This window comes from Helicoverpa armigera, chromosome 19, assembly GCF_030705265.1.
Source record: "Helicoverpa armigera isolate CAAS_96S chromosome 19, ASM3070526v1, whole genome shotgun sequence".
NCBI lineage: Eukaryota > Metazoa > Arthropoda > Insecta > Lepidoptera > Noctuidae > Helicoverpa > Helicoverpa armigera.
The window spans coordinates 406,586-432,383 of NC_087138.1; the positions used below are offsets into that span (position 1 = coordinate 406,586).

General features: G+C 39.2%; 2 protein-coding genes across 5 annotated transcripts; one reads left to right on the forward strand and one right to left on the reverse strand.

The window, feature by feature from the left end:
* The first annotated feature begins 80 nt into the window (after positions 1-80).
* Positions 81-11,327, forward strand: LOC110380324 (NEDD8 ultimate buster 1). 2 transcript variants are annotated; one of them, XM_064039354.1, is made up of 14 exons: positions 81-390; positions 830-1,089; positions 1,436-1,536; positions 1,941-2,062; positions 3,358-3,515; positions 3,975-4,171; positions 4,606-4,730; positions 5,505-5,668; positions 5,807-5,975; positions 6,798-6,887; positions 9,222-9,336; positions 9,645-9,662; positions 9,850-9,928; positions 10,219-11,327. In XM_064039354.1, the coding sequence occupies exons 1-14, from the start codon at positions 265-267 to the stop codon at positions 10,343-10,345; spliced, it is 1,851 nt and encodes a 616-aa protein (XP_063895424.1). In that variant the 5' UTR covers positions 81-264; the 3' UTR covers positions 10,346-11,327. The 2 variants fall into 2 exon arrangements, with proteins under 2 accessions (XP_063895424.1, XP_063895425.1); XM_064039355.1 differs by lacking the exon at positions 9,645-9,662 and having other exon boundaries at positions 82-390.
* LOC110380325 (TNF receptor-associated factor 1) lies at positions 11,227-25,660 on the reverse strand. 3 transcript variants are annotated; one of them, XM_049841592.2, is made up of 11 exons: positions 25,330-25,659; positions 23,846-24,018; positions 22,069-22,182; positions 21,349-21,494; positions 20,430-20,643; positions 19,979-20,120; positions 19,445-19,614; positions 18,906-19,101; positions 18,485-18,600; positions 17,902-18,057; positions 11,227-11,815 (listed from the first exon to the last, which is right to left on the reverse strand). In XM_049841592.2, the coding sequence occupies exons 2-11, from the start codon at positions 23,948-23,950 to the stop codon at positions 11,594-11,596; spliced, it is 1,581 nt and encodes a 526-aa protein (XP_049697549.2). In that variant the 5' UTR covers positions 23,951-24,018; positions 25,330-25,659; the 3' UTR covers positions 11,227-11,593. The 3 variants fall into 3 exon arrangements, with proteins under 3 accessions (XP_049697549.2, XP_049697551.2, XP_063895426.1); XM_049841594.2 differs by lacking the exon at positions 11,227-11,815 and adding an exon at positions 13,010-13,114 and having other exon boundaries at positions 25,330-25,660; XM_064039356.1 differs by lacking the exon at positions 11,227-11,815 and adding an exon at positions 16,510-16,912 and having other exon boundaries at positions 25,330-25,660.
* Positions 25,661-25,798: the final 138 nt, after the last annotated feature.

The following is a 25,798-nucleotide window of genomic DNA, read 5'->3' on the forward strand; positions in this document are numbered from 1 at the left end:
AAAATATATCTGAATAGTAGAGAAATATTATATCGTTTTCTTATGTAAATAAATTGTATTCTTTTTGAAATCAGAGAAATAAAAACAAAAGGATTTGAAACGAACAAGCCGTTGCCTCTCATCTGCTACTGTCACTTGTCAGTTTAGTTTTAGCTGTCAGTTCGCTGTCACTGTTGTCTTGTCAGATACCGAACTGAAATTCGTGAAAAATAGTTTTTTGCGAATCATTCTGTTTATTTATTATTTCTTTGTGTCTCAATAAAAATGGAGACTAATCTCCAACATGAAGATTTGTTGATAAAACTACGCGCTAAACTGAACGAAGAGAAGGTAAAGTTATGGGAGGCGCCGTATATCACCCAAGATAGTGAAATCACACAAAATTTTAAGGTATGTATATTATAGGTCTACCTAGGTCTTTGTTGATGTCTGCTTTGCGGCGAACAAAAAAATACTTTAGTTTTTAAACAGCAGCCTACTTATAATTATAAATGCATTTTTATGGGAGACTTCAAATAATAAATACGAAATGAAAATTTTGGAAAAAAAATGACCTCTTAACCTTTTATCGAAGTGTCTGTTTCTAAGGCAAATAGTTAGCCAAATAATATTAGGCTATGATTCATAGGTAATCCCCATGAGCAGGAAAAATTCGATTTGATTGCTATATCTATTCAATGTCACCTGTAAGAAATAAGAATCTTAATTTGTATGTAATAAATGAAATATGGGGGATTTCATAAGAATAAATGAAATGTAATAGATGAAATGATGGGGAAAGATAAAATTCCAATTGTTTCTCCAATACAATCCTCCATTGTTTTGACAGGATCTTGCCGAAAAATATGCGAAGGACTTGTCACTGGAAAATGATGTAGTGCATCAAGCATTACGGGAACTGCAGCTGCATTCACTGGAGAGATCTAAAGAAAATGCGGAGTACAAGGAGACCGGGTTTGCAGCATTCAGGATCAAGGCCACCATACCGGGAGAAAAGCCTCGGATGATAAAGCTTCAGAAAAAGTTAGACGTGATGGGGTCGGAGTTAATTTCTGCTATTGCTACTGAAATTGGTGTTGCAGAAAATAGGTATGTTTTTGTTTAGTCTGATTTATTTTATCTGTTTGTTGTCATGCCTAAAAATAGAAACTCTTGATTGATAAACGATATGTTCTTCAAAATGTGATAAGTCACATCCTGTGATATCTAATTTTAACTTATTTACTTTAGGTGCAACATTTAGAATATGAGTTCTAGAAATATCTGAAATTAAGGAGCAGATAATTGATACTAGCTAAGAATAAACAATAGCATGAAATCTCACATGTTTTTATAAGCTCGGGCTGTATTTAAAGACTACATTTTGTATTCAAATCTATCTGCACAGAACCATTAATGCAAGAAACGTAATTCTAAAAGAAGTATTATCACACAGGGTCAAACTGATATTCAATGGAAAGGTGATGAAGCCCACACCTAGCCTTGAGGAGCAGGGCCTAAAGAATGGAGCCACCTTGATGGCACTTGTCATGGCAGGTTTGTATTTGTACAAGTGTAGGAAGTAAATATTATTTTTGGCTGCGGAACCTACATTTAAGACATTTGTCTATTTTCTATGGGGCTTAGTTGCCTGAAATAAAGTAAACAAAATATAAGTGCCCAAGCTACTTTATATTTCAGATTTAAATAGTATTCTCAGTAATATTACATAGCTTGAATATAGCACAAAAAAAATAATTATGATCATTAGATTTCTGGTTCACCATCAACTGAAACATGCAGTACATTCATATACTCTTACCAGTATCTTCACAACTTATTTATTCACTTACCAAGTATTTTTACATAAGTAAATAACATATCCTACCTAATCTACATATTTACAAAAATAATAAAAAAAGGTAAAAATAAAAACTTCATCAGAAATGTAATGCCAACAGAAACTCCTGAGGAGGTGAAGAAAGAAGACACAATGTACATGGAAATGAAGACAGTCCGTGATGATGCCACGCTGCTGTCCGAGTACGTGGACGAACTGGCTGATGATGATGAGTATATGAAGGTATAACATGCTGAAGCAGTTGACTGTTTTTCATGTGGATGCGTTTGCGACTGCTATTGCGATTGTATGTATACAATCAGAACTCTAACCTGGCGGTCATTGAAATAAATAAATAAATTCTGCTAATCATGAAACTAAAAATATGTGTGCATATTTTGTATTAATAAATACCTTATTCGGCCTCTCTCTTAATCGAGTAATTATGAACATCTATATATAGTATCCATTTTCAGCTTGCGGCTTTCTTTTAAAAGGCTATGTACAAGATTGTGTTAGGTATTTAACATTGTTCAAGTCGTATACTGCTTTGCGACTGTAATATTAGGGGTTAAAGTATGAAATTGCCGTTTTATTCTAGTAGGTTTTTGAATTGCCATAGAGTCTTCATGGTTTGAGGTTTTCGAATGAAACTTTTTTCACGTGGTTTCTGTGATGTTCTTCTTTTAAAAAATGTGAAACATTTGATTATCGATGTTCAATTGTTTTTGTTATTCAACTTAAACAAGAAAGATGGACACTGCGAAAATTTGAGTAATTTTTGAATATGAATTCCGACGCGGAAGTAAACGGCAGAAACAGCCCGCAATATCAATGCTGCATTTGAAGAGGTGTCTGCTAAAGAACGCGCCGTGCGATTTTGGATTAAACGCTTTCGTGGTGGAAACTTCGACTTGAAGAACGAGCCATGAGAAAGACCGCCTGACAGGTGATTAACGAGAAATTAAGAGAGACGGTGAACGCCGATCCTAGTCAAACTACCCAGATACCCAGCCGAACACCGAATAATGTTGAAAAAATTAGCAGTAAAACAGCCACGACTCATGAATCGACCTTCACCGCTATTGCTCCATGACAACGCGAGGCCTCATACAGCAAAATAAACCGTTTTAACTCTTCAGGAACTGCAGTTGGAAACTATTCGTCTTCCTCCATATTCGCCAGACCTTGCTCTAACGGACGACCATTTTTTTTTGTGATTTGGACAATTATCTACGTCACAAGAAGTTTCTTCCCAGGAGGCAGAACAAAATTCTTTCACACTGTTTGTGCAGTCTAGATCCTCAGAGTTCTATCGTAAAGGCATAAATGACCTTCTTATTAGATGACCGCAATGTATAGATAATAATGGCAACTATTTTGATTAAATAAGTTTGTTAAAAATTAAAAAAAAATTCAATTTAGGTTTTCAGTACAAATCGGCAATTTCATACTTTAACCCCTATTACTTCCCAATTATTCTACCATACACAACATTTGTGATTCCACACCTCTGTGATGGCTCCTTGACTCCTCAGATAGAAGACCAGTCGGGCAAGGCAGTGGAATTACCAGCAGCTGAGCGACGCTTCCTATTGGTGGGGCTGGCGCTGCACGAGCGCGGCCGAATTGCGGCCAAGCAGCACGACTACCCGCTAGCGCTGGTGCTGCTGTTGGAGGCTGATAGACATCTTGGGTAGGTAGGGTGGAATTAAAGGCAAAAACAATTTTTTTTTCAACTTTTTACAACACACAAGTATGGCCCACCTACATTGAACTAAACCATCTGTATACCATATACTTTAGCTTTAAACATGAGTTACTTTTGGACCTCCAATGTCCACCACTATCCAGTACATAATACATGTAGTATGTAAATAATACAAAACTCCCTGGTAAGGTTTGTTGTCAGACAACATCAGACACCCTTCTGTATCAATAGAGGGTATCAAAATAATTATGTAGGAGTCTGTTCAATGCTAAATCCTCAGCAAAGACCACCCTCCGTATCTAAGAAATGTAAGAAAAACAAAGGATTAGCCCACTTTTCACAGAACAGTTATCCCACCCTGACTGTGACAACTTACTCTTTATCAATCTACAGCATTGCCTGTGGCACAATTTCCACCATCCTAACTTCAAACACCTTTCCCAGTGAATGCCGTGACTCGATCCTGAGGACAGTGGACAACTGGGCAGTGCTGCAGCTGGACATATCCTGGTGCTACCTCTGTCTGCGCAGCCTGCCCCACGCGGCTGATGCTGGCCAGAGGCTCGCCAACGCGGAGAAGGCCTTCACGGATACCTATGGGGAAGATCATCAGAGGCTGATCGCTTTGAAGGGCAGTGCTGGTAAGTGTGTCAAGTTTTTTTGTGTGTATTAGAGTTGATTTTTAATGTAATTTGTATGTTGGATGTATGTTTTCATCAATGTTTGTAAGAATAAGAATCTTTATTTACCGAGACATGGTACTAGGTACAGGTGTTTTGGTTAAATAACATAAAGTACATGCAATACACAATTGTAAATAAATAAAATAAAATAATAGAGTGGCTATATAATTTTCATTGCTGCTGAGGTGGTGGCTGTTCATACGCATTAATTGAGGCTGGTGCGCTTGGCGACTCAAAAATAATGTCCACAATGAACTATCCTTGTGGACACAAATTTTCCGTTTGAATAGGCATTTGATATGACTCTTTATTATGTCTGTTTGTTCTTTATTCAAGTTGACTTCCTACTTAACTGGTGTATAGTTGTGTATACAGCATGGTATGACTTGCAGCAAACGAGCGCGTCCTGCTGATGCGGCTGTACCTGCTGCAGGGCATCGTGGCTTACCACCAGAACAAGCGAGCCATCGCTAAAGACAAGCTCGCCCGAGCTGAGCTCGAGCTCAACGCGCTCAGGGTATGTCATCTCCCGAGCCTTTTCCCAACTATGTTAGAGTCGGCTTCCAATCCAACCGGATGCAGCTGAGTACCAGTGTGCCATAAGGAGCGGCTGCCTATCTGATCTCCTCAACCTAGTTAACCTATGTTATGTTATGTGTACATCTTTTGTTGGAGATCCTAACTAATATATGAGGTGTAATCTTATTTTCGAGGTTATATTTCAAATTAAGAGGACGAATTGGAATTTTTGGCGCCAAGGATGTCAATTTTTCTCAGTAAATACAAAACGGATCAAAATACAACTTGGTTACCTGAAAGTTCATGATATAAGCCTTATTTTGTTAGTTGTAGAAACATGATTAGGTAACTTTTATAACAGAGAAAAATATATCAAACATACCTCTTTTTAAAAAGAGATTCACATATTATGGGCAAACGGGACCGATTTAAGCCTCTTAACTTTTTTAGTAGTTGAGTATATACATACTCTTTAAAATTGTAGTAGGAATTTTTATTAAATTATCATTTCTAAATATTAAAATTACAAAACCATTTTGTCGCTTACGACTTTTAGTTATAAGCTAGCGCGCGTATTGTTATCCTCGCCCCGCTCAGACGCTCCGACCCCTTTTGGCGCCTTAGATGCGCGTGCCGGTTATGGAATTATTGTTGACCACTTCCTCGCCTTAATTAAAAATGATGTCCGAGTAACTCTGAAAGTTCTTATTTCAAATTAAATCCGATAAACTTTTCAATACAAAATATAAATATTTACGTACTTACGTGTCAGGTGGACGAGGATTCAGTACTGACGCTGATGGAGCTGGGCTGGTCGCGTGCTGCCGCCCGCAGCGGCCTCCGCGCCGCCGCCGGCGACCGCGAGCGAGCTCATCACTACCTCGCTGATAGACGACAACAGAGAGAACGGGCACGGGAGGCACATCGACGGGACAGGTAGGAAATATACACGAAGAGTGGAGTATTTCATTACCGTGTGACACAGACAGCGTCGGGCGCTGGGAGTGTGTGCGGACGGGTCGGCAGTGAGTGCGGCGCTGGTGGAGTATTGTATTACATTACCGTGTGACACAGACAGCGTCGGGCGCTGGGAGTGTGTGCGGACGGGTCGGCAGTGAGTGCGGCGCTGGTGGAGGCGCTGGTGGGGATGGGGTACGGGCGGCGGCTAGCGGCGCTGGCGCTGCGCAACTCCAACAACCACGCCGCCGAGGCCGTCAGGCTCATACAGGAACAGCCCGAGCTGGTGAGTCTACTCGCATTCCTTAGTGCACATAGTGTAGCCTTAGTGCACATCAAGTGTAGCCTTAGTGCACATCAAGTGTAGCCTTAGTGCACACAGTGTAGCCTTAGTGCACATAGTGTAGCCTTAGTGCACATAGTGTAGCCTTAGTGCACATAGTGTAGCCTTAGTGCACACAGTGTAGCCTTAGTGCACATAGTGTAGCCTTAGTGCACATAGTGTAGCCTTAGTGCACATAGTGTAGCCTTAGTGCACATAGTGTAGCATTAGTGCACATAGTGTAGCTCTAGTGCACATAGTGTAGCCTTAGTGCACATAGTGTAGCCTTAGTGCACATAGTGTAGCCTTAGTGCACATAGTGTAGCTCTAGTGCACATAGTGTAGCCTTAGTGCACATAGTGTAGCCTTAGTGCACATAGTGTAGCCTTAGTGCACATAGTGTAGCCTTAGTGCACATAGTGTAGCTCTAGTGCACATAGTGTAGCCTTAGTGCACATAGTGTAGCCTTAGTGCACATAGTGTAGCCTTAGTGCACATAGTGTAGCCTTAGTGCATATAGTGTAGCCTTTGTGCATCTAGTGTAGCTACAGTACACCTCTAATATAGCTACAGTGCACTTATTGTAACTTAAGTGCACCTAATTGCTTCAATGCACCAGTAACCTCATATTTATTGTTCCATCGTCGCATAACATAATATGGTGTTTGCCTGTAATTGGTTATGAATTTAGCTTGTAACTTTTCGCATGTATCGATTTTTCCTATACTTAATGCAATAACTGTTAGTATCTCAAATAAATAAATAAATAATCCTTTTGTGTAACAGTTGGCGGACAGCGATCTCTCATCCGACGACGCGTCTACGCCCAGCTCGGAAGACTCACAGGTGGAACCTGACAACAAACTAGTCGCTGAGGTAACTTCACACCAATTCACAATCATTTATCTGAAGACTCTATTCCTCATTTATCTGTTAAGCCTCGTATACACTCTACAAGCTGTTGATTTGCATCCGTGCCATAGTCAAGGAGGTTAAAATTAAATACGTAAATAATCGATTTGAATTACGGTAGGTGGGAAAAAGCTAATATGCGCTGCTTTTTTTGATGTTGTAATTTCATGGTATTTCAGAATTTAGCCCACGGTTAAACACAAATCATAACAGAATTCCCCCGCGGACACAGTGTGTGCGTGATGGCAGCTATGTGTGCGTAGACAGAGAAAACTAATGCCTACGTGTGTGCGTGAGTGTCGATGTGTGAGTGTCTTATCTACGACATGACAGCGCGAGCGCGCGAGCGAGCGAGACCGAGTGATACGCGATAGCAATCATTTTACCTAAAGCTTCGAAAATCACCTTCATTATTGTCATTAACTTCGTTTTACTTTACTTACTAATTTTTGAGCATAAATTTAACACAGATATCTTATTAACTACAGTAATAAGCAATACTAGTGCGCGAAAGAAAGTTCACTAACATGTTAACAGCTGATTGATAAAATGTTCGTTTTGCTTTATCTTTCAGCATAAAGTTTTCGCAGTGATTTAGTTTTTATTTTTGAATTAAATTGGTTAATAATTAGAAATTTTGCTTCCTTCTTAACGGTCTTAGGACCTTGGAACACGGAAATCTTATTAATGACGTAATACTAGTGCGCTAAAGGAAAGTTCACTGACCTGTTAACAGCTGATTGATAACATTTTCGGTTTGCTTTAACATTCAGCGTAAAGATTTCGTAGTAATTTTGTTTTTACTTTTCGATTAAATTGGTGAAAGATGTGTTAGTTAAGTGTAGGCACGAGGTGATTCTTTCGGCTCGTAGGTATTATTGGCGTGGTTAAGAAATCAACTTATTTACACTAATAAAATTGATTAAGCTGACTACGTATTTACAAAATGTACAAATAAATAAATTACCTAGTTTAGTTACCCGGAGGTACTGTTCAAAGCGGTCACCTTCACACTCTATGCTAGGCACAATCGAGCACGACGAAGTAGCTGGTTGTCCTTCAGCTAACATAACACTATCACATTCGTTTTTAATGTATCGAAAGCACTAAGTTAACGGTCCTAGCACATAAGTCTGTCACATGACCAGCATGACCCTCCGTGATGAGGGTTCCCGGTCGGTAAACATTTCCCGGAACATAGGTAGGTAAGTACGGCTGTCATTGCACATCCTTGGCAGTCGTAACGGGTAGTCAGAAGCCAGTAAGTCTGACACCAGTCTAACCAAGGGGTATCGGGTTGCCCGGGTAACTGGGTTGAGGAGGTCAGATAGGCAGTTGCTTCTTGTAAAGCACTGGTACTCAGCTGAATCCGGTTAGACTGGAAGCCGACCTCAACATGATTGGGAAAAGGCTCGGAGGATGGATGGCTGTTAGTACACTGTTGTCACTGATGGCATACAGGCGGACCATCGCCACCAACTCGTGTTCGTGTAGTTTTCCGTCATCTCGCACTTTGTACCTACACGTCGCGGAATTCAAAGCGCACGTACGCAGCAGCGGCGGCGACATCAAACACACTGCTTGCCGTCGGCGCTTGTTTGTTCCGGCTTCAAGGGCACGCGGGGAGCGGCGAGGCGAGTGTGTGGGAGTACTCGCACTGTGATTGGGTGAATTTGGGTACGCTGGATGATCTACGATTTTTATTGAACGATCGTTGCGTATGCTTTGTGCATGTATCGTTTGCGTTTGTGTGAGTGCGCAGCGCGGTAGTAAGGCTAGTAACACACGCGCCGAATTAAAGTACGGCTGGGTTACACTGACGGATATACGTAAATAAGAAAAAAACAAGAAAAAATTACCTACCCATTTTTTCGTTGATTTGGGTCGAGAATCATTAGCATATTTACGTCCTTGACTATGGCACGGATGCAAATCAACAGCTTGTATAGTGAACATTTTGTCCCACATCATGACGCTAAAAACTCAACTCTTGTCACCGGGTGTAATTGCGTACCGAAAGTGCCTTATAGACCCATTTTCATCAATAACATAAAAGGCCGTTCTCCTTAAAACAACTATTAACTTTGATATTGAAGGCAAAAAATCATAATAAACAGTTATTTTAAGAAAACAGGCGTTAATGTTGTCGGCATTTCTATAAATACTGAGTTGTACCTACACAACCTACCGCGAAATGTACATACCTCGGCACTTTCCAGATACATTCATGTGGCTAGCCTCTTCCCTTACTTATCATAGTGAAATATATTCTTAGTAAAATATTTTCTTATTGTACAGTTGGAGGCAATGGGCTACGACACTGAGGAGGCGAAGACAGCTCTCCGGCTGTCCAGGAATCACATCAGCGGGGCTGTGGACAGGCTTGTGGCCGGCGGGGGAAAGGTCGTACTAAGTCAGTATAACATGGGTTTTTTTTTTCAAAACTTAGCAGAAATGGCTTTTCAAGTTCTAAAAACTCTTGTCATTTGAGCCAATGTGATACATGAACTAGTTCGCGTTCCCGGATAAAAGATCACCTCTAAAGCCTTCGTTGATAATGGGTTGACATATTTTTTCAAATTAGGTCAGTAGTTTCTGATATTAACGTATTCAGCAGAAAAACTTATGCTTTATAATACCTATTAGCATAGATGTAGATATGAATCTAATTTGTGTAATTAAAATCATTATGAAAGATGATTACTGTTTGTTTCATGCCAGGACCAGTACGGACTCGGCGTAAGTAACAAAAGCAAAATAAACCGCATTCAGTGCGTAAGCGCATGCATATAACAATTGCCGCTATCTATATTTTTTGTTCCAAATATTTCTGTTGTGTGATGACTAAAATTAAAACATTATGTGATGTTAAATATTATGCTGATTAATGGGATTAAAGTATAGTAATATTAACATTTCTAAATAGGTGACGATCCCGACAATCCGTCGACTAGTTCTGGTGCAGTTTCTAAGAGGAAGGCGAAGAAGCACAGGAGAGAGAAGAGGTATATTTTTTTTACATAATCTTAGTATGCTATTACTGTATGGATCAGTACATATTGAACTGTAATACCTACTATTTTTAAAACAGTATGGAATTTCTTGTCCATTGGAAGCTATTTTTGGACAACTAGAATCAAACCTGTTATATATTTTTGCCATTCGTAACTGCTTGTAAAGGCCCTGTTTGTAGTCAGTACTATGCCTGTTTTTAACGTATGCAGGGTCTTATTATATCGCAATTTTGAGCGTTCTACACAGGCGACTTTTTTACATAGTTCTTTTACGTTTGCAGGAAGAAAGAGCGTGAGCTGGCTTTGCGGCGACTGAATGCGGCCATCCGCACCGAGGAGGACGACTACCTCGACACCTCCCTCACTGAGGAGGAGGAGTTCCTCGCGCAGTATAAGTCACTGCTCTAAACACCTCCATATCATACAACACTCAAGATATTTGCGAAATGACATCCTGCAATGTAGCGCAGTTTTTGCGCAATTTAACACAGAGTTTGTGCAATTAAACCAAATCATACGCAATTTAGCGCAGAGTTTGCGCAAATAAAATTTGCAAAATAATTCACCAAGATGCATAATGTTATGCACGTTTGTATACGATACTGCATAGGTGTTCACAGTGTGGTTATTTTACAATATCACCAGTTTTATGAATTACACTTGATCATTCAATTTGAGAAATTACCTGTACTTAAATGTTTGCATTTATACTAATATTTTTTCAGTCATTGTAGTACCAGTTCGTAACTTCTAAAACCAGATAATCAACCTTATGCTCTCAGTATTAAAGTAATAAATTGGTAGATTCCATATCGATGTACATATTTAACCAATTCAATAATTTTATTGTCTATTATAATAACCAATCATTGACATATAAAATAATCGAGCTTTTCTCGTGATAAATTGACTAGTATAATATCTGTCCATGATATAAAAAAAATGTAGTAATCAGATTTTTCGAAAATATTATGATATATCAAAATGTGTATTCCGTAATTGCATTTACAGGACTTAAGGTAGAATTTGATGTCTAATTCATAATATACAAGTACATAATAAAATAACTTGGATTAAATTACGAAGCATTTTTCAAAGTAGAATTTCAGAATTTAATTCAATCTCGGTGTTATTTCATAGACAGTAGATGTTACAAAATAGAATCTAAGATTCGGAGTTTTTGATTCAATTCTATACTAATGACTATCGTAGTGCCATTTCAATAAAAAAAATATCAATAAGGTTTATAAAATAAGTCTTATACACGTTTAAAAAAAAACATCCAGGAATTGTTATTGTTTGAACAAAAATATTTTTATTCATTTTTCTAATTCTATGTAATAAGTATAAAATACTTGGTTTTATTAAATAAAAATATGTATACAGCAAATATATTTCTTGATTTACATTTATAATTTCATTGTACAATTTAGAGAGAATATGTTTAAATAGTCTTAATTTCAAGGTGGATTAGTTTACGTTACAAAATAGTCAATAGATACAAACGTTATGTCTTATAGTTTACATAGATGTCACCAAGGCAAAATTTTATAAAATATATATATATATGAAATCTAGCTTAGGTTCCAAGAAACCACAATTAAAATTGGTAACAGGGCAAGAAGAAGATTTACAAATAGTTTTTTTTTTCGAAAATTACTGATTAACAATGAACTCAATGAACATGACATCGTTTTTAACATATTCGAACTTATCGAGACTTGTGTGTGGTATGAAGATGTACTGTCGTTTCATCTGCGTGACGGTCTTGTCGAGTTGTTCCGAAGACTTGCGGCTGTCGTCTTCTGCGTCGTCATAGTCGTGACGCTTGGAGGACGACTTGCGACGAAGCTGCAGGGATTTTACTATGTCCATGGCCTGGGGAAATAAGAAATGGGTGCAAAGCCTTTAAAAAATGGTTTGGGGAAGTGCTTTCATGGACCAGAGTTCAGAAAAGTTTTTATGATATCAACCAGGTAACATAGGATGTGATCAAGCGAAATATGAAAAGGTGAAATGTGGTTCAATTTATGTGATTTCAGTACTCGTCTCTTTCAGAAATGTTGTGGATTTCTTAAATTCAGCTCGGTATGCAATATGTAGCTTTACTTGTGTGTCAGTTATTTGCATATCTCTTTGTTCTACATAACACTTCCTTTTCTCGTCAGTTAAAGCACCATAACAAGGAAAAACATCACAACCCATAGATTTTGTTGATTTTATTGTTCATGTGAGTACTTTAAAATCAAGGTATTCTAGGAAATGCACTTAAGGTGAATGTGTTCTATGGAATCTGTAATACGGAACACCTGTCGCACTCAGTCAGTAGATCAGTACTGATATTTGCCGACTGTTTTAGTAAAAAAACAGCAACCACTAGTGAACAGGCTTTGGGATACTTCCTTCCCATCCTTTTCCCTCCCTATTCTACATAATTAGGGCTGCCATCCGTCCGGGTTTCCCCGGATTTGTCCTCGTTTGGAGGCCGTCCGGGCGGGGTTTCAAGAAGTGTCCGGGGAAAACCCGGACATTTTTCATAGGGCCATCTTAACCTATGGTGCCTGGGTATGCGAATTACCCGGGCGCCTAATAATGCAGAAGTCGAAGTGTGCCAAAACTCCAAAATTTTCGCGCTCGCTTCGCTCGCGGCTTCTTTTCTTAACACATTTTTTTTACGTTTAGCTACTTCAATATCCCAATATTCAAAAAATTTTGCGCTCGCTTCGCTTGCGGCTTCTTCACTTTGCGGATTTTTTTATTATACAAGTTTAGGTGCTTTAGTGACCCAAAACTCAAAAATTTTAAAGGAAGGACCTCATTGAATTTAAGTAATATGGTAATATTAAAAATTAGGTCTTGTTTTGTTAAACAAAAAAAAATCGGACTGGTCCGGGGAAAAAATGCGATTTACGCCAAATGTCCGGGTTTTTTTAAATATTTGTCCGGGTTTGGCGAAATTCGAAATGGCAGCCCTATACATAATCATAAAGCACCGAACGCAACCATAACTGCGCAACGAACGCCATCTATTGAACTCATAGACAAAAGAATTCCAGTTTCAAACTCAGCAATGGCCGGCCGGCATCGATAACTGCGCGCGCGGTGTAAAAAATCAAGTTAAACCTGTGAATACGACTAAAAGTGCTCTGGTGTTGTGATCCCTGTGTTCCAGGCATCCTGTAAGTACTTGATCTTTCATTCATTTAATCTTACAGCCTGTTTCTAGCAAAATACCTAAATCAAGGCGTCCCCGGCTGGACGCCAAACTCAATCATATTTGTGGTCCATTTCGAGCGCGAATACCTGTAGATTACAGTTTATTCAAGCATTCTCAGGTTCAATTTCTATCGAAAACTCTGAGATTATCTAGATTTTTCAATTTTAAAAGTATTACCCTACTAAATATTGTTAGTCATACTCGCCGTGAGTAACCTATGCGGATTCACAGGTCATCTTCATTTAGTCGGGTTATATTACAATAATTTTCGTAACTATTTACAAAGTAAATTGTTTACTATCTTATTATATGAATATAACTTATCACAATTAAAACTATTTCACCTAAACGTATTGATTCACACCTAATACAATCTCAACTTAGGTTCGCATTTCATACGTGATTTCTTAATACCTACATACTTTACAAAACAAAATGGAGGAGGGCAAACTAAAAATTCTTCAATCTCAACGCGAATATGTCTATCGTGATATTCAAATCCTTTATGACTTATCAATAGCTATGATTCCAGATCATTCAAAGGTATCGTCGTTCAAGGCGAGATATTCTCGGATACATTCAATTCGCGAAGAATTTGTTTCGCTATGTAGTAAAATACAAGCATTGGAGTTAGCTATAAAACCTGATGCGCAAGTGTCCCAAAAATCTTTGAGTTCGTTTGATGATTTGTACTATGCCATAATCAGTGCAGCGGCCAACTTGCCTACTACCGAGAAGAGCGGCAGCGTCGACGGAACGTCCTCGCATACGTCATCGGTTCTAGAGCGAGCGGAAGTAAAATCTAACTCGGGACGTAACGCGCGGCTTCCTAAACTTGAGTTGCCTAAATTCGATAGCAAAATAGAAAAATTTCATTATTTAGCGTCTTGTTTACAAAGCCCCGCTTTGTCTATTGTCAAAGGAGTTCCGATGACCGCCGATAATTACGAAGTCGTTTTTAATAGTTTAATCGAGCGTTATCAAAACAAGCGTCTTATAGCTTTGTCATATCTTGATAAATTTTTCAACCTGCCAGCTGTAAAATCAGGCAACTTCCAAGATCTGAAAAAGTTAACAGGTGAGGCTTATGAGGCTTACCATGCTCTCCAATCAATGAAAATCGAAAACTTGGGTGATTTTGTTTTGTTTTATTTAACATCGCGTTCGCTCGATCCGGACACGCGCATTCGATTCGAAACTCAAACAAACATTTCGCAAATACCTACCTTTTGTGAATTGTTAAAGTTTCTTCAAGATTATGTTAAAATCTTAGAAACTAATCAGCTATCTTCTAAATCTACAAATAATAATAATTCTAGTACCCCGCGTAAACTCGCGTAGGTATACAAAATTTCCGATCGGACTCGCACCGCGCGGGCAAAATAGCAGCGGACAAAAATGCTCATCTTATCTCGCTAAATCTAACTCACTTGCAAATGTGGCTTGTGCTGCTTGTGCTCATTGCAATAATGCGCACTCAATTTATTAGTGCCCTACCTTTCAATCTTTAGACTCGTGCTAGACTCGCATTCATAAAAACTAAAAATAATATGTGTACAAACGTACGTAAACACGTACAAATCACGTCATAGAAAAATGCTTATCAAAAATGACTTGTACGGTGTGTGGTTTACGTCATCATACCCTGCTGCATATAGACCCAGCGCCATCCACCAGCGCTGAAGCGAACGTTACAGCTCATTCTCACGCTGCAGTTCCCAATCGCGATATGGTTTTACTAGGAACCTGTCAGGTGCGCGCGTTCAACACCGCCGCACGCAATGTACAGGCCCGGCTACACGCTCAGTCTTGCCTGCGAGCATGCCTGTACAAACCTGTTTGCGCAGGTAAGCGCGCTCGTGTGGACGGCGAGACGGTAGCTCGCGCAGTCTTGAAAGCGCGGCTTGTGCGATCGTCGACATGCTGAAGATTTGGACTGCGCAAACTTGACTTGCACGGTTTTACTTGAACGTGTGGCCGGTTATTCAAGCCGCGCAACAGTCCGACGTAATTATTATAATATCGAAATATTGTAGGTACACGTCGTCGTCGTAAAAATGAGTGATGTTAGAATTTATTCTAAAGAATTTTAACCCAATTCATAGATCTGTACAAATCAACTAGGGACTGCACAGTTAGTTTGCACGAGCTTACCTGCACCGTATGGCCACTACACGGTGTTCCGTCTTTTTGCACAGTCATGAATGCACAAACCGGACTGCGCAGGCAAGACTGAGCGTGTAGCCAGACCATACCGTGCGCGCACTCGTTGACAGTGGGGCGCAGGATTGTTTTATTACTTTCTGCATGCGCAAAAACACTTGGGTTGAAGCTCCGCCGGTGTAATCTTACCATAGCCGGACTAGGACAAAACTCAGTTACACATGTAAAGGGGGTGACAGACTGCACTATACTACCTGTACATGGTGATGCTCCGCACTTTAATATCAAACCAGTCGTATTAGATAACATCACAGCTCTAATACCTAGCGTTAAAGTACCATCCGTCGTTCGAGAACGCTGCAAACATCTAGTGTTAGCTGATCGCGACTATGATGTTCCCGCCAAAATTGATTTATTAATAGGGGCGGAGCTATTCCACGATATTTTATGACGGTCAACGTATCAATCTGGGGCCCGGTTTACCTACCGCTTTGCATAGCGTTTTCGGTTGGATTTTGACAGGGGCAGTCAATTCTAATTCTGTACCCTTGAACACAGCGTGCTCTTTAGTCGCCACCACATTTAAATTAGAGGAACAAATTCAAAAATTTTGGGAAGTGGAGGAACCACCACGCGCTATTATCACCGTACCCGAGAATGATACCTGCGAACGTATGTACACAGATCTAAACTATCGCGAACCTAACGGCCGTTATGTCGTACCTATCCTCTTAAAGGAAGGCGATCAGTCATTGGGTGAATCTTACAATAATACACTCTCGCGTTTTACTAATCTTGAAAAGAAACTTAATCGTCAGACTGAACTTAAATCCGATTATGTAAACTTTATGCGCGAGTACGAGAATTTAAATCATATGTATCCTGCACCTGAACCTGCAGTCAGCTCTCAATCGTTATCTCATCCCTCACAGTTGCGTCGTTCGCCCAGAGAGCACGACCACTAAATTGAGAGTAGTATTCGATGCTAGCTCTAAAACTACTAACGGTCTTTCTTTAAATGACATTGTTTATACTGGCCCAAAGCTCCAAGTAGATATTGTAGACATCATAACTGGCTTCAGATTACTCTTCCAATTGAACAAAACAACTAATTTAACTACACAATTTTTTATTACACACATTATCTTGTTATCTTAATTATTTTCTTAAATGTTTATTACTACTCACCTATCTCAAAACTTATACGTATCTAGTATCATATTATTAATATATATTAACTAAAATCTTATAATGATGACACATGAATCTGCATAGGCCTTCGATCTTAAATCTTAAATTATCAAACCGTATCTTATGAAATCCCTGGGTGATTTCAAGTGGGGGGATATGAACAGGCTTTGGGATACTTCCTTCCCATCCTTTTCCCTCCCTATTCTACAAAATCATAAAGCACCGAACGCAACCATAACTGCGCAACGAACGCCATCTATTGAAGTCATAGACAAAACTCCAGTTTCAAACTCAGCAATGGCCGGCCGGCATCGATAACTGCGCGCGCGGTGTAAAAAATCAAGTTAAACCTGTGAATACGACTAAAAGTGCTCTGGTGCTGTGATCCCCGTGTTCCTGGCATCCTGTAAGTACTTGATCTTTCATTCATTTCATCTTACAGCCTGTTTCTAGCAAAATACCTAAATCAAGGCGTCCCCGGCTGGACGCCAAACTCAATCAAATAGTATAATGGAGGTATTCCTGTGCCTATTTCTCGTGGAGTGGGGGTATTTAAGGTCAAAAGTAAATAATTATTGTACTATGTACTTGATAAGATGCACAAAAAATAAATAACTGTCATTTAAGTACCTAAAGATGACGGATAAAAATCGTCAAAATAGGCATTTTTATTTAGCCCATAACTTTTTAACGGGACCGTTCGGGAACAAGATGATTGATTATTTGAAAAACAACCCCGAAAAGTTTCAACTGTACCACACGGATAGAAAATGTTTTATGAGGAAAAGAGTGCATTTCCATACATTGAAAATGAACAAACCCGTTTATCTTCGTGTATATATTTTTTAAAGTGCCTAGATCCATTAATTAGTGTATGCTTTGATGTCCCCAACAATCCTACATACTCAAAATAAACCGAAAACAAACTTCATTTTTCAAAAATTCCTACGAAAGGCGAGCGAAATTTACCGCCCATAGTGGGGCGCGCCGTGCGGGCAAGCGCCGAAATAATTTTTAAATACGCGGACGCGGTTGGCCCGTTTGGAAATGCCGCGCTGAGGCCCCACAGATTATTTAATAATCAAATGAATCAAAACACTGTCTCTTTATAAGTTACTATTAACTTAATACTAACAATCATTTTACATTGTTAAAATCTTATTATTATGTAATATTATATTATTTCAACGGGCAAGCCGTCTCATCTTCAACAAACAATTGGACTTTAATCTTTAGGAAAAAAGCGGAAGAATTCAATCGTCAATCTGCCTTTTACAACCCTCATATCCTCCGTATCAGATAAATAACAGAAGTGAGATAGTAAATGACCCTTCTTGGCGGTAGGGAAGAAAAAGGTCCAGATTACGACAGTTCAAAAGAAGATATCCCTCACCTGGGTCCTATTATTAGGCTGGTCTTTGAGCACGATATTGACGCTAAAGTCGCAGGGCCAGTCCAGCAGCGCGTCGTAAGGCCCGGCCACGAGGCGGACTGTCGACGTGATGTGCCGGCCCTTCCACTTGCCGATGCCGTTCAGGTTTAATTCCGCCTGGAAGAAAATATTTTCTTTAGCTGTACATTCTTCAAATTTTAAAGGAGTCTGGTTAAGTCTTTTGGCCAAGTAGGTACACCAGAATTTTGACATTATATGAATGGGTTAGTTTACCAAGAGTTACTGAGGGAACTGGATTGAGGGAGTCTGAAAGGCAGGACTGGAAGCCGACCCCTGTATAGTTGGGAAAAGGCTAGGTATATGATGAATGGGTAAAAGAATTCGTCACGTTAATACCGTATGTAAGATATTTGGGCTCGTACCTAAATAACCATTACCACTGTAACTTAGGCTCTATATAAATTTTTTGACCACTCATCCACAGTCTAATTCCTTGTTTGATCGACTCTTGCAATTTTATCTGAACAGAACTTTCTCATTTACATAGATATTTATATTAGCTACATAATTTGTTTGATCTTACCTTCAAAGTGTATCCATATTTGCTGGTCCTGAATATAGGACTGGTCAGTACCGTGTCGTTTTCTTTCGCGTCTTTCATTCGCTCTAGGAAGCGATCTATCCTCCAGATGAAGTGACCTGGAAGATTGGAAAACTTTTGAATTAAAGATATTTCGTCAGATTTATTCATCAAAATGAAACTATAATCAATGGAGATTTAATATCTAAATAGACTTGTCCATGAATTAGGCGAGGGGTTTTCGCAGGTTACGGTCACTTTGATATAGAAACAAAATGCCAATTTTCTAAGGAGATAAAGTAGGTTCACGTCATCACTGCAAAGAGTGGGAATCAAACTCGCGACTTCTACCACGAAACATACGACTTATGTACTACGCCTTTGGAATATTGCTTCTTCCTTAGCTATACTTGTTTTTACATACCGTCATCAGTGCCCATCTCAGTCCTGTCGAAGCTGACTCTAGCCTGGAAGTCAGCGAGCTCAGTGCGCAGCTTGTGGTAGGACTTGGTCAACGCTCTCAGGTCCCTCAGTACCGCGTCCACCTTGCTGGAGTGCTCCGACACCTCTGCGCGAGCGTCGGCGGTAGCTACTTCTAGAACTGCGATGCGGTCTATTGTCTGCAAAAAGTTAAGTTTTTTTATATTACATTTTCAACAGCAAAAAAAAAATGAAATTTTTATGTGTATTTTTCTACGTGGATTACGTAGAAGTACCTGTAGTTAAAAAGTTATCGTTCTATCCAGACACTATTGTGACATGTCATAAATGATAACAAATAAAGACATTTCAGATTACACTATGCACTTTATATAAATAATACATTATGATTCGCGATCTTTCGAATCATAGGTCCGAACCTGTTATGTATGGTATACCTGGATAGGATAGAAGGATAGCACAAATATCAGAAAACTACTATATCATAATTATACTTCAATCAAAACCAAAAACCTCTCTTACCGGTCTCTCAGTAGTGGTGGCCTGCAGCTGTGCCCTCAAGGCAGCTAGATTGGCGAGCTGCTCAGAAGAACGTCGCGCCTCCACGAGCTCGCTCTCGAGCGCGGCGCGGTTTTCCGCGTTCCTCTCTCTCTCCTCTTCCACCGTTTGCTTTATGTAACTTATCACCTCCTCTGGAAAATCAAACAATTAGAAAGTAACAACTTAAAACCTTTCATTAATGTTCTGAATAATTGTTATAGTAACTATTGTAATAGTGCCAACCATTTTATGTTTGGAATACAATTAATTTTTCATTTAAGATACCTCGCTTGGCGTTTGAACTCAGATTTATTCAAAGCATTTGACACTGTTGCCGCTGCTACATCGCTTACAGATAAATTGACTATACTTATTATAATAAAAATAAGCTTTAGACATCTTTACTAAGACTAATATACCAAACAGATATAATTCAAGCTTCTTAAAGTTGCATTATCTCTCTGAATAATGTGGGGATGCCACAAGGCAGTATACTTAGCCCTACGTTGTTCTCACCTAACTTGTTGACGGCTCGGATCCTGTTGTCATGTTGCGTCAGAGCTTGTTCCAAAAGTTCTCGTTCATGCTGCTCGTGCACCAGGCTACTCACTGTACTCTCTAGCCGCATCACTGTTTGTAACTGCTGGCTTTGTAGCTCCTGGGAAAAAAGCATGGGTACTTGGGTGAGTTTGGTATAATCGTTTGAACTGTGCTACGCGCATGTACAACCGTTCTATTAGAAATGGCAATCGATTGTTCATTTCGAACACCCGACCAAAACAAAGAACCACAGATTACTAAACATGGACACACTTAATAAAAAAAAACTTTTTAAATTGGTTCACTCAAAAGGTCACACGCATGTCGGCTTTGGGAAAAAACAGATAATGCTACTTCTGTATGTAACTGCATCTTATTTCAAGAATAGAATTTACTACCACACCATGATCCCCCATAAGAAAATTACCTGCAAAGCCAACTGCACATTCGCCAAATCATGTTTGAACTGTGCAGCCCAGTTAGCAGACCGTTCAGCCTCATCATCCACGGCAGCTCTAAGAGACACCAGGGTGGACAGGAAGTGCTGGCTGCGTTCCTCCACCAGCACTATCTTTGAGCGAATATTCTCAAGCTCTGTGGCTTGTACGTCACGATGACCTGATTCTTCGGTTAGGACTAGTCTGGAATTTGGTATAAGGAATGATTTGGTACGGTTGGTAATGTTTTACTTTACCGAACAGCTTTAGAGAGATGATGTTGTTTATATGTTCCAAACATACGTTAAGTTATATTTAGAGAGTTCAGAAGGGAACACATAAAAGAGTACATAAGGGAAGTACGTAAGAGAGTACATAAGAGAGCACTTAGGGGGAGTAAATACGAGGAGTACAAAAGAGAGCACATAAGAGAGTACCTAAGAGAAGTTCATAAGAGAGTACATTAAAGTAGTACAAAAGAGTCTACATCAGAGGAGTACATAAGTGAGTACCTAAGAGAAGTACATATGATAGTACCTAAGAGAAGTACATAAGAGTACATTAAAGTAGTACATAAGAGACTACATCAGAGGCGTACATAATAGAGTACCTAAGAGAGTACATTAAAGTAGTACATAAGAGACTACATCAGAGGAGTACATAAGAGACTACATCAGAGGAGTAAATAAGAGAGTACAGAAGGGGAGTAAATAAGAGAAGTACATAAGGGGACTACAGAAGGGAATACATAAGAGAGTACATGAAAGGAGTACATAGGAGGAGTTTATAAGAGAGTACATAAAAGGACGTACTATAAGTTGAGTCTTTCTGCAGGACTTTCTTGTTGACTTATTCCGGATGAGAAAATGAATGGCCAAAACAGACTAACAAACTAAATGACATTCTTACTTGATCGAAGCGACTTCTTTCTCCAAGTAAGACACGCAGTCATCCAGGGGCACTTGGCGAGGCGACCACGTGTGGTTGGAGACGGGCGGCAGCGGCGGCGACGGCGCCGGGGCTGGCACGCTCACGTGACTTGAAGAGTTACGCGTCTGGACCGTGAGGATTTAGATAGAGTTAGCTTTAGCTTTTATTTGGTCAGACAGACCGGCTCGGAGCCAGACAGACCGGCTCGGAGAAGAGAGCAAATTCTTAACACGTTGAAAATCGATTACTTAGTATTTGAAGTAAGGTTTATTTTTGCATATGCACTGCTTTTGACATTAAGAATGCTCGAAGGCGCTCGGTGTAAAATAATAAGAGGAGCCGACCGGCTCAGATCGCGTACTTTTTCTCGGTCTTGCTGACGTTTGGCTCCAATTGCATCTTACGCAGCCGATCGGAGCCGATTCCGGTCTGTGTGAAAAGAAGAATGCGCGCCGAGCCGTTCTGTCTGAACGGACCCTTATGGTAAATAAGATCTAGTGCTTTAAAAGGCAAGCTTTTCCCCACATTTTAGGCTTAAGTCACCCATTGAATTGTGTTATTAAGTTTAAGCTACGAAATTCTGAATTTATAATAATACACAAGGATTTCTGAAGATGATCTCAGCGCCAGCACACCTACGTCAAATTCTCTTCTACAATTCTCTATTTGTTCAACATACAAATAACAAGATAATTTTACCTTCTCCATCTTAGGGCACTCCTTGACGTGTGTCTCCTTATGCTTCCTCTGGATCCATGCTCCGCATCGCAGTGGACACTGTTCCAATATACTGCCGCACTGCTTCAAATGATTCTGTTAAAAATACAAGCACGAACTCACTAACAGCCGTTTTGGTCCTTCAATACAAAATTTGGTCCTGCGTGTCCCACTTTTCAGACTCTATTAACACCCACCATTTTCCTTTCTATGTACCAGGGCCGCGGTAACACGCGCGAACAGTCCCGCAGCCCTGGCAGTGCGTGTCCCATTTTAAGAAAATACGTTTTTTGACGTAATTTGACAAAATATACGTACACCAAAATTATTATAAAAATAAAACATGTCGAAGTGCACCACACGACTTGCTGAACTCAAACCAGATTACTAAATACTATTATTTTAGTAATTCAATAGCCATTCTTCTGAGGTATTACTTTTAAGAATGCATCAGTCCCTATGTCATAAGTCCAAATAGCTAATTATTCTATGACATGTTATGCTCGAGGTCTGGTCCTAGTCGCTTTGTGGGTTTAAGAAACTTTCACAAAGCAGCCCGTAGTCTGGAAGTTAGTGAATGATACACCAATGCCTCGGAGAGCACTTTAATGTCGGTCCTGCGCCTGATCTCTCTCTAGTCGTGTCGGATTACAGTCCCATCGGGCTATGAGAGTGAAGGAAAAGGGAGTGCACCTGCGTCGGCTTGTACCTATATATCTACTACAATATGTCATGGGCTGCGGGCTGATCTACATGAGAACAAGACAATCGGCTAGGACGCCATTGTTTGTTTTAGATAGGTCATACATCAAGGGTGGAGTTACTATTACAGTGCGTTTAGATATAACGAACAAAGATACTTAGAGTTAGCTCAAGAAATTCTTGCGCAGTTTCAGTTTTAATGCTGAAAAGGCTTCGAAAGGATGATTACTCTAGTTCGTTGTTCGTTTGGATTCAAATGGACCCTTATCTCTAGCTAAATCGCTATTAGGCATGTGAAGTGGTTGACAACTAGGCTACTAGGACACTCCTTGTTTCTGACAACAATTTGTTTCCAATACAAATGATAAGAGCTTTTGATTAGAAATTAACTTCTGGTACAAGCTGTTATAGATTTATCATTTATGTATAGCAAATTATAACTGGTAAAGTTTTATCTACTTGCTACTAGTAATCAACTGTCCATCAAAATTATAAATTACGCGAACACATTAATGTTCCCTGATGAGTCTTTTTTTTATAAATCTCTGCGTCACATAGGACCAATCGACAAAGGGCACGTAATCCCTAGATATAAGCCGCTCCCGTTTTTACAATATTGACAATTTAATCATGTTTCAATACCGCGATAGCGAATACCTCGCTAAGATCTTATCTGGAGAATGTGGTAAACCAGTGTAATGTCGTCGATAGACGCCAATTCAAGGAAACTTATACAAACAAAAATTAATCACAATGCAGGGATTTGTTCAAGGAAACCAGTGTAGGGAGGTGCAGAATTTAAGTATATAGGTACTTTACACCTGAACTTTCTACGTTTCACGATCTTCCTGAGGGAAGTACTACTGACTAAAAAGCCGTCTATGTGATTTGCCTACATGTTAATTTGATAAAAGCTGTTTGCGTGTGAAGTAACAAGCATACATACCTACTACACACAGACTTTCGCCTTTACAGTATAAGTGTGATCGACATTTGGACGAGCTAACTTTGGTCCTTTGGTGTGAACCATAAAATTAACGCAGTAGGGATTGGTTACCTGTAGTTGTCCCATTTCAAACATTTCATTGCAGAAGTAACAGGGACTGTCTTTGGCCTTGTTAGCAGGCCCATCCACGCTCTGCCCGTATCTGTTCAGGCTCATTTTGACCCTCAGCTGTGTCTCCTCTTAGTGGAAATTGTTTACTGATGTCATGATTGCTCCATATCTCCCTGAAAGAAAATAAGATTGTTAAGTAATTGGGGCTATAAATAGATGCCTGACTTGAGAACCTCCTCGTTTTTGGGCAGTCGGTTAAAAATAAGCGAGATACCTAAACTTGCACTCAAACTGAAAGATAAATATTTTGTTAGTAAACTTCCATATCGTAGCTGATTGAAAATGAAGAGCAATACACATTAGGTACATACCTACTGGTAAAATGGTAATAAGAAAGAGATTCTATTTATTTTCTTCAACATACCTACAACCTACCTGTAAAGAAAACGCGTGAATGCACCCACACGTGCGTTGATTTCGTACGCCAATAAATGCACGTAAATCAATTACGTAGATAGGTACCTACGGATGTCATAATTTTAATTACATATACCTATACACTAAAGAATGTTATGATGATCAATCAATTTGACGCCACCCGCATTGATTTTGTTTGATTCTCGCACGTAGCAAAATACATAATATGGTACCTACCTACTATGTACGGAATTACGGAAGAATGTTGTGAATTGTTGCTTGATCGCTCTAGTCCTTGTAATTCTTTACCGAATATATATTTATTTATTTCAGTGTTAAATAGCCCTCTTATTTATAGAAGGCGAAGGCGAAGGGAAGGATGGAGTTTAGACAACCCTCTTTTTTTCCAGAAAAATCACCAGAGTGGTGAATAAAGGGCAATTCTTTTGAGCAATTCTTTTTCAGTTTCCCCGGAGTTAGTATTTCCTAGGGTACGTGAGTGAAACCGCTGGAGAAAACTAGTTAATACCTATATATTATTTTTTGTATCAACACTAATTTCTGGTGATATCCTTCAAATTGCACTTTTAAATAAGTAGGAATTCGCGCACGCGCAGTTGACTCAGTAATATCTAACTAGGTACCTAAGCAATTTCTGAATCTGGGTTAAATGTGAAGCTATGACTGTTTATTGGAATTTATACCTACTTAATTACACATTTTGATCTTCAATCCTCCCACTTACTGCAATCCTCATGAAACCATTCGTGTAAAATCAAATGGGTATCTAATTCTTATTAATATGTATGAAGGAACGTAGCAATTTTTATTACTTACCTAGTTAATTAGATGACATCCAATTTGTATGTATAGTGTTTACTGCCATTGATTACTGGACCATTGATAGTAGGCACCTATCTAAGTTCTAAAACCTTTCTGACTAGCAAACAAATAATTACAAGGTTTCTCCTATGGCGTGACTCAGGTCTACTAACTCATGAAAATATGTACTTAAAATAGATAATATGTAAAACCAAAATTAAGACTGAATTACCATCTTAAATTACCTTTTCTAATTTCAAGTCAATCCAACAGGTAGATATTCACACTGTCCTAACACTTATTTAAAAAAATACACTTCTTACACCAAGCACTGTTAAAATATAGCTAAACTTATTGACTAAATAATGTCAATGATAAAATTAACAATTTCCAAGCGTTTGATATAATCAATCACTAACACAGCGTTATTAGAAAGAAAACAAAAGCGCGCGCAAAAATTTAACTTCGAACAGCCCAGCGATCGAACGTAAAGTTTTTTTTCTATTTTTTTTATAAAAGGCTTTAACAAAAAGGTTCTAAAGAACAGTTTCACAGTATTGTAATGCAGCTCGTCTCTTTGTCACTGAAATGAATCATTTTATCTTTATCGTTATCACTGATACATGATACGGGGCGTTGTTTGACGATGATAAGCCCGCAAATACTATATGATCAAATATTTTTTATTGTGGGTCAAGGTGGATCGATCCGTGT

What these genes read in the sequence shown, in the direction of transcription:
- LOC110380324 (XM_064039354.1), top strand. Translation starts at nt 265, where the DNA reads ATGGAGACTAATCTCCAACATGAAGATTTGTTGATAAAACTACGCGCT. An exon ending in ACAACAAACTAGTCGCTGAG is followed by an intron (nt 6,888 to 9,221) that starts GTAACTTCACAC and finishes CTTATTGTACAG; the next exon opens with TTGGAGGCAATGGGCTACGA. An exon ending in AAGCACAGGAGAGAGAAGAG is followed by an intron (nt 9,929 to 10,218) that starts GTATATTTTTTT and finishes TTACGTTTGCAG; the next exon opens with GAAGAAAGAGCGTGAGCTGG.
- LOC110380325 (XM_049841592.2), bottom strand. Translation starts at nt 23,950, where the DNA reads ATGAGCCTGAACAGATACGGGCAGAGCGTGGATGGGCCTGCTAACAAG. An exon ending in AAAGAAGTCGCTTCGATCAA is followed by an intron (nt 20,644 to 21,348) that starts GTAAGAATGTCA and finishes ACCAAATTCCAG; the next exon opens with ACTAGTCCTAACCGAAGAAT. An exon ending in CCGAGCCGTCAACAAGTTAG is followed by an intron (nt 19,615 to 19,978) that starts GTGAGAACAACG and finishes TTGATTTTCCAG; the next exon opens with AGGAGGTGATAAGTTACATA.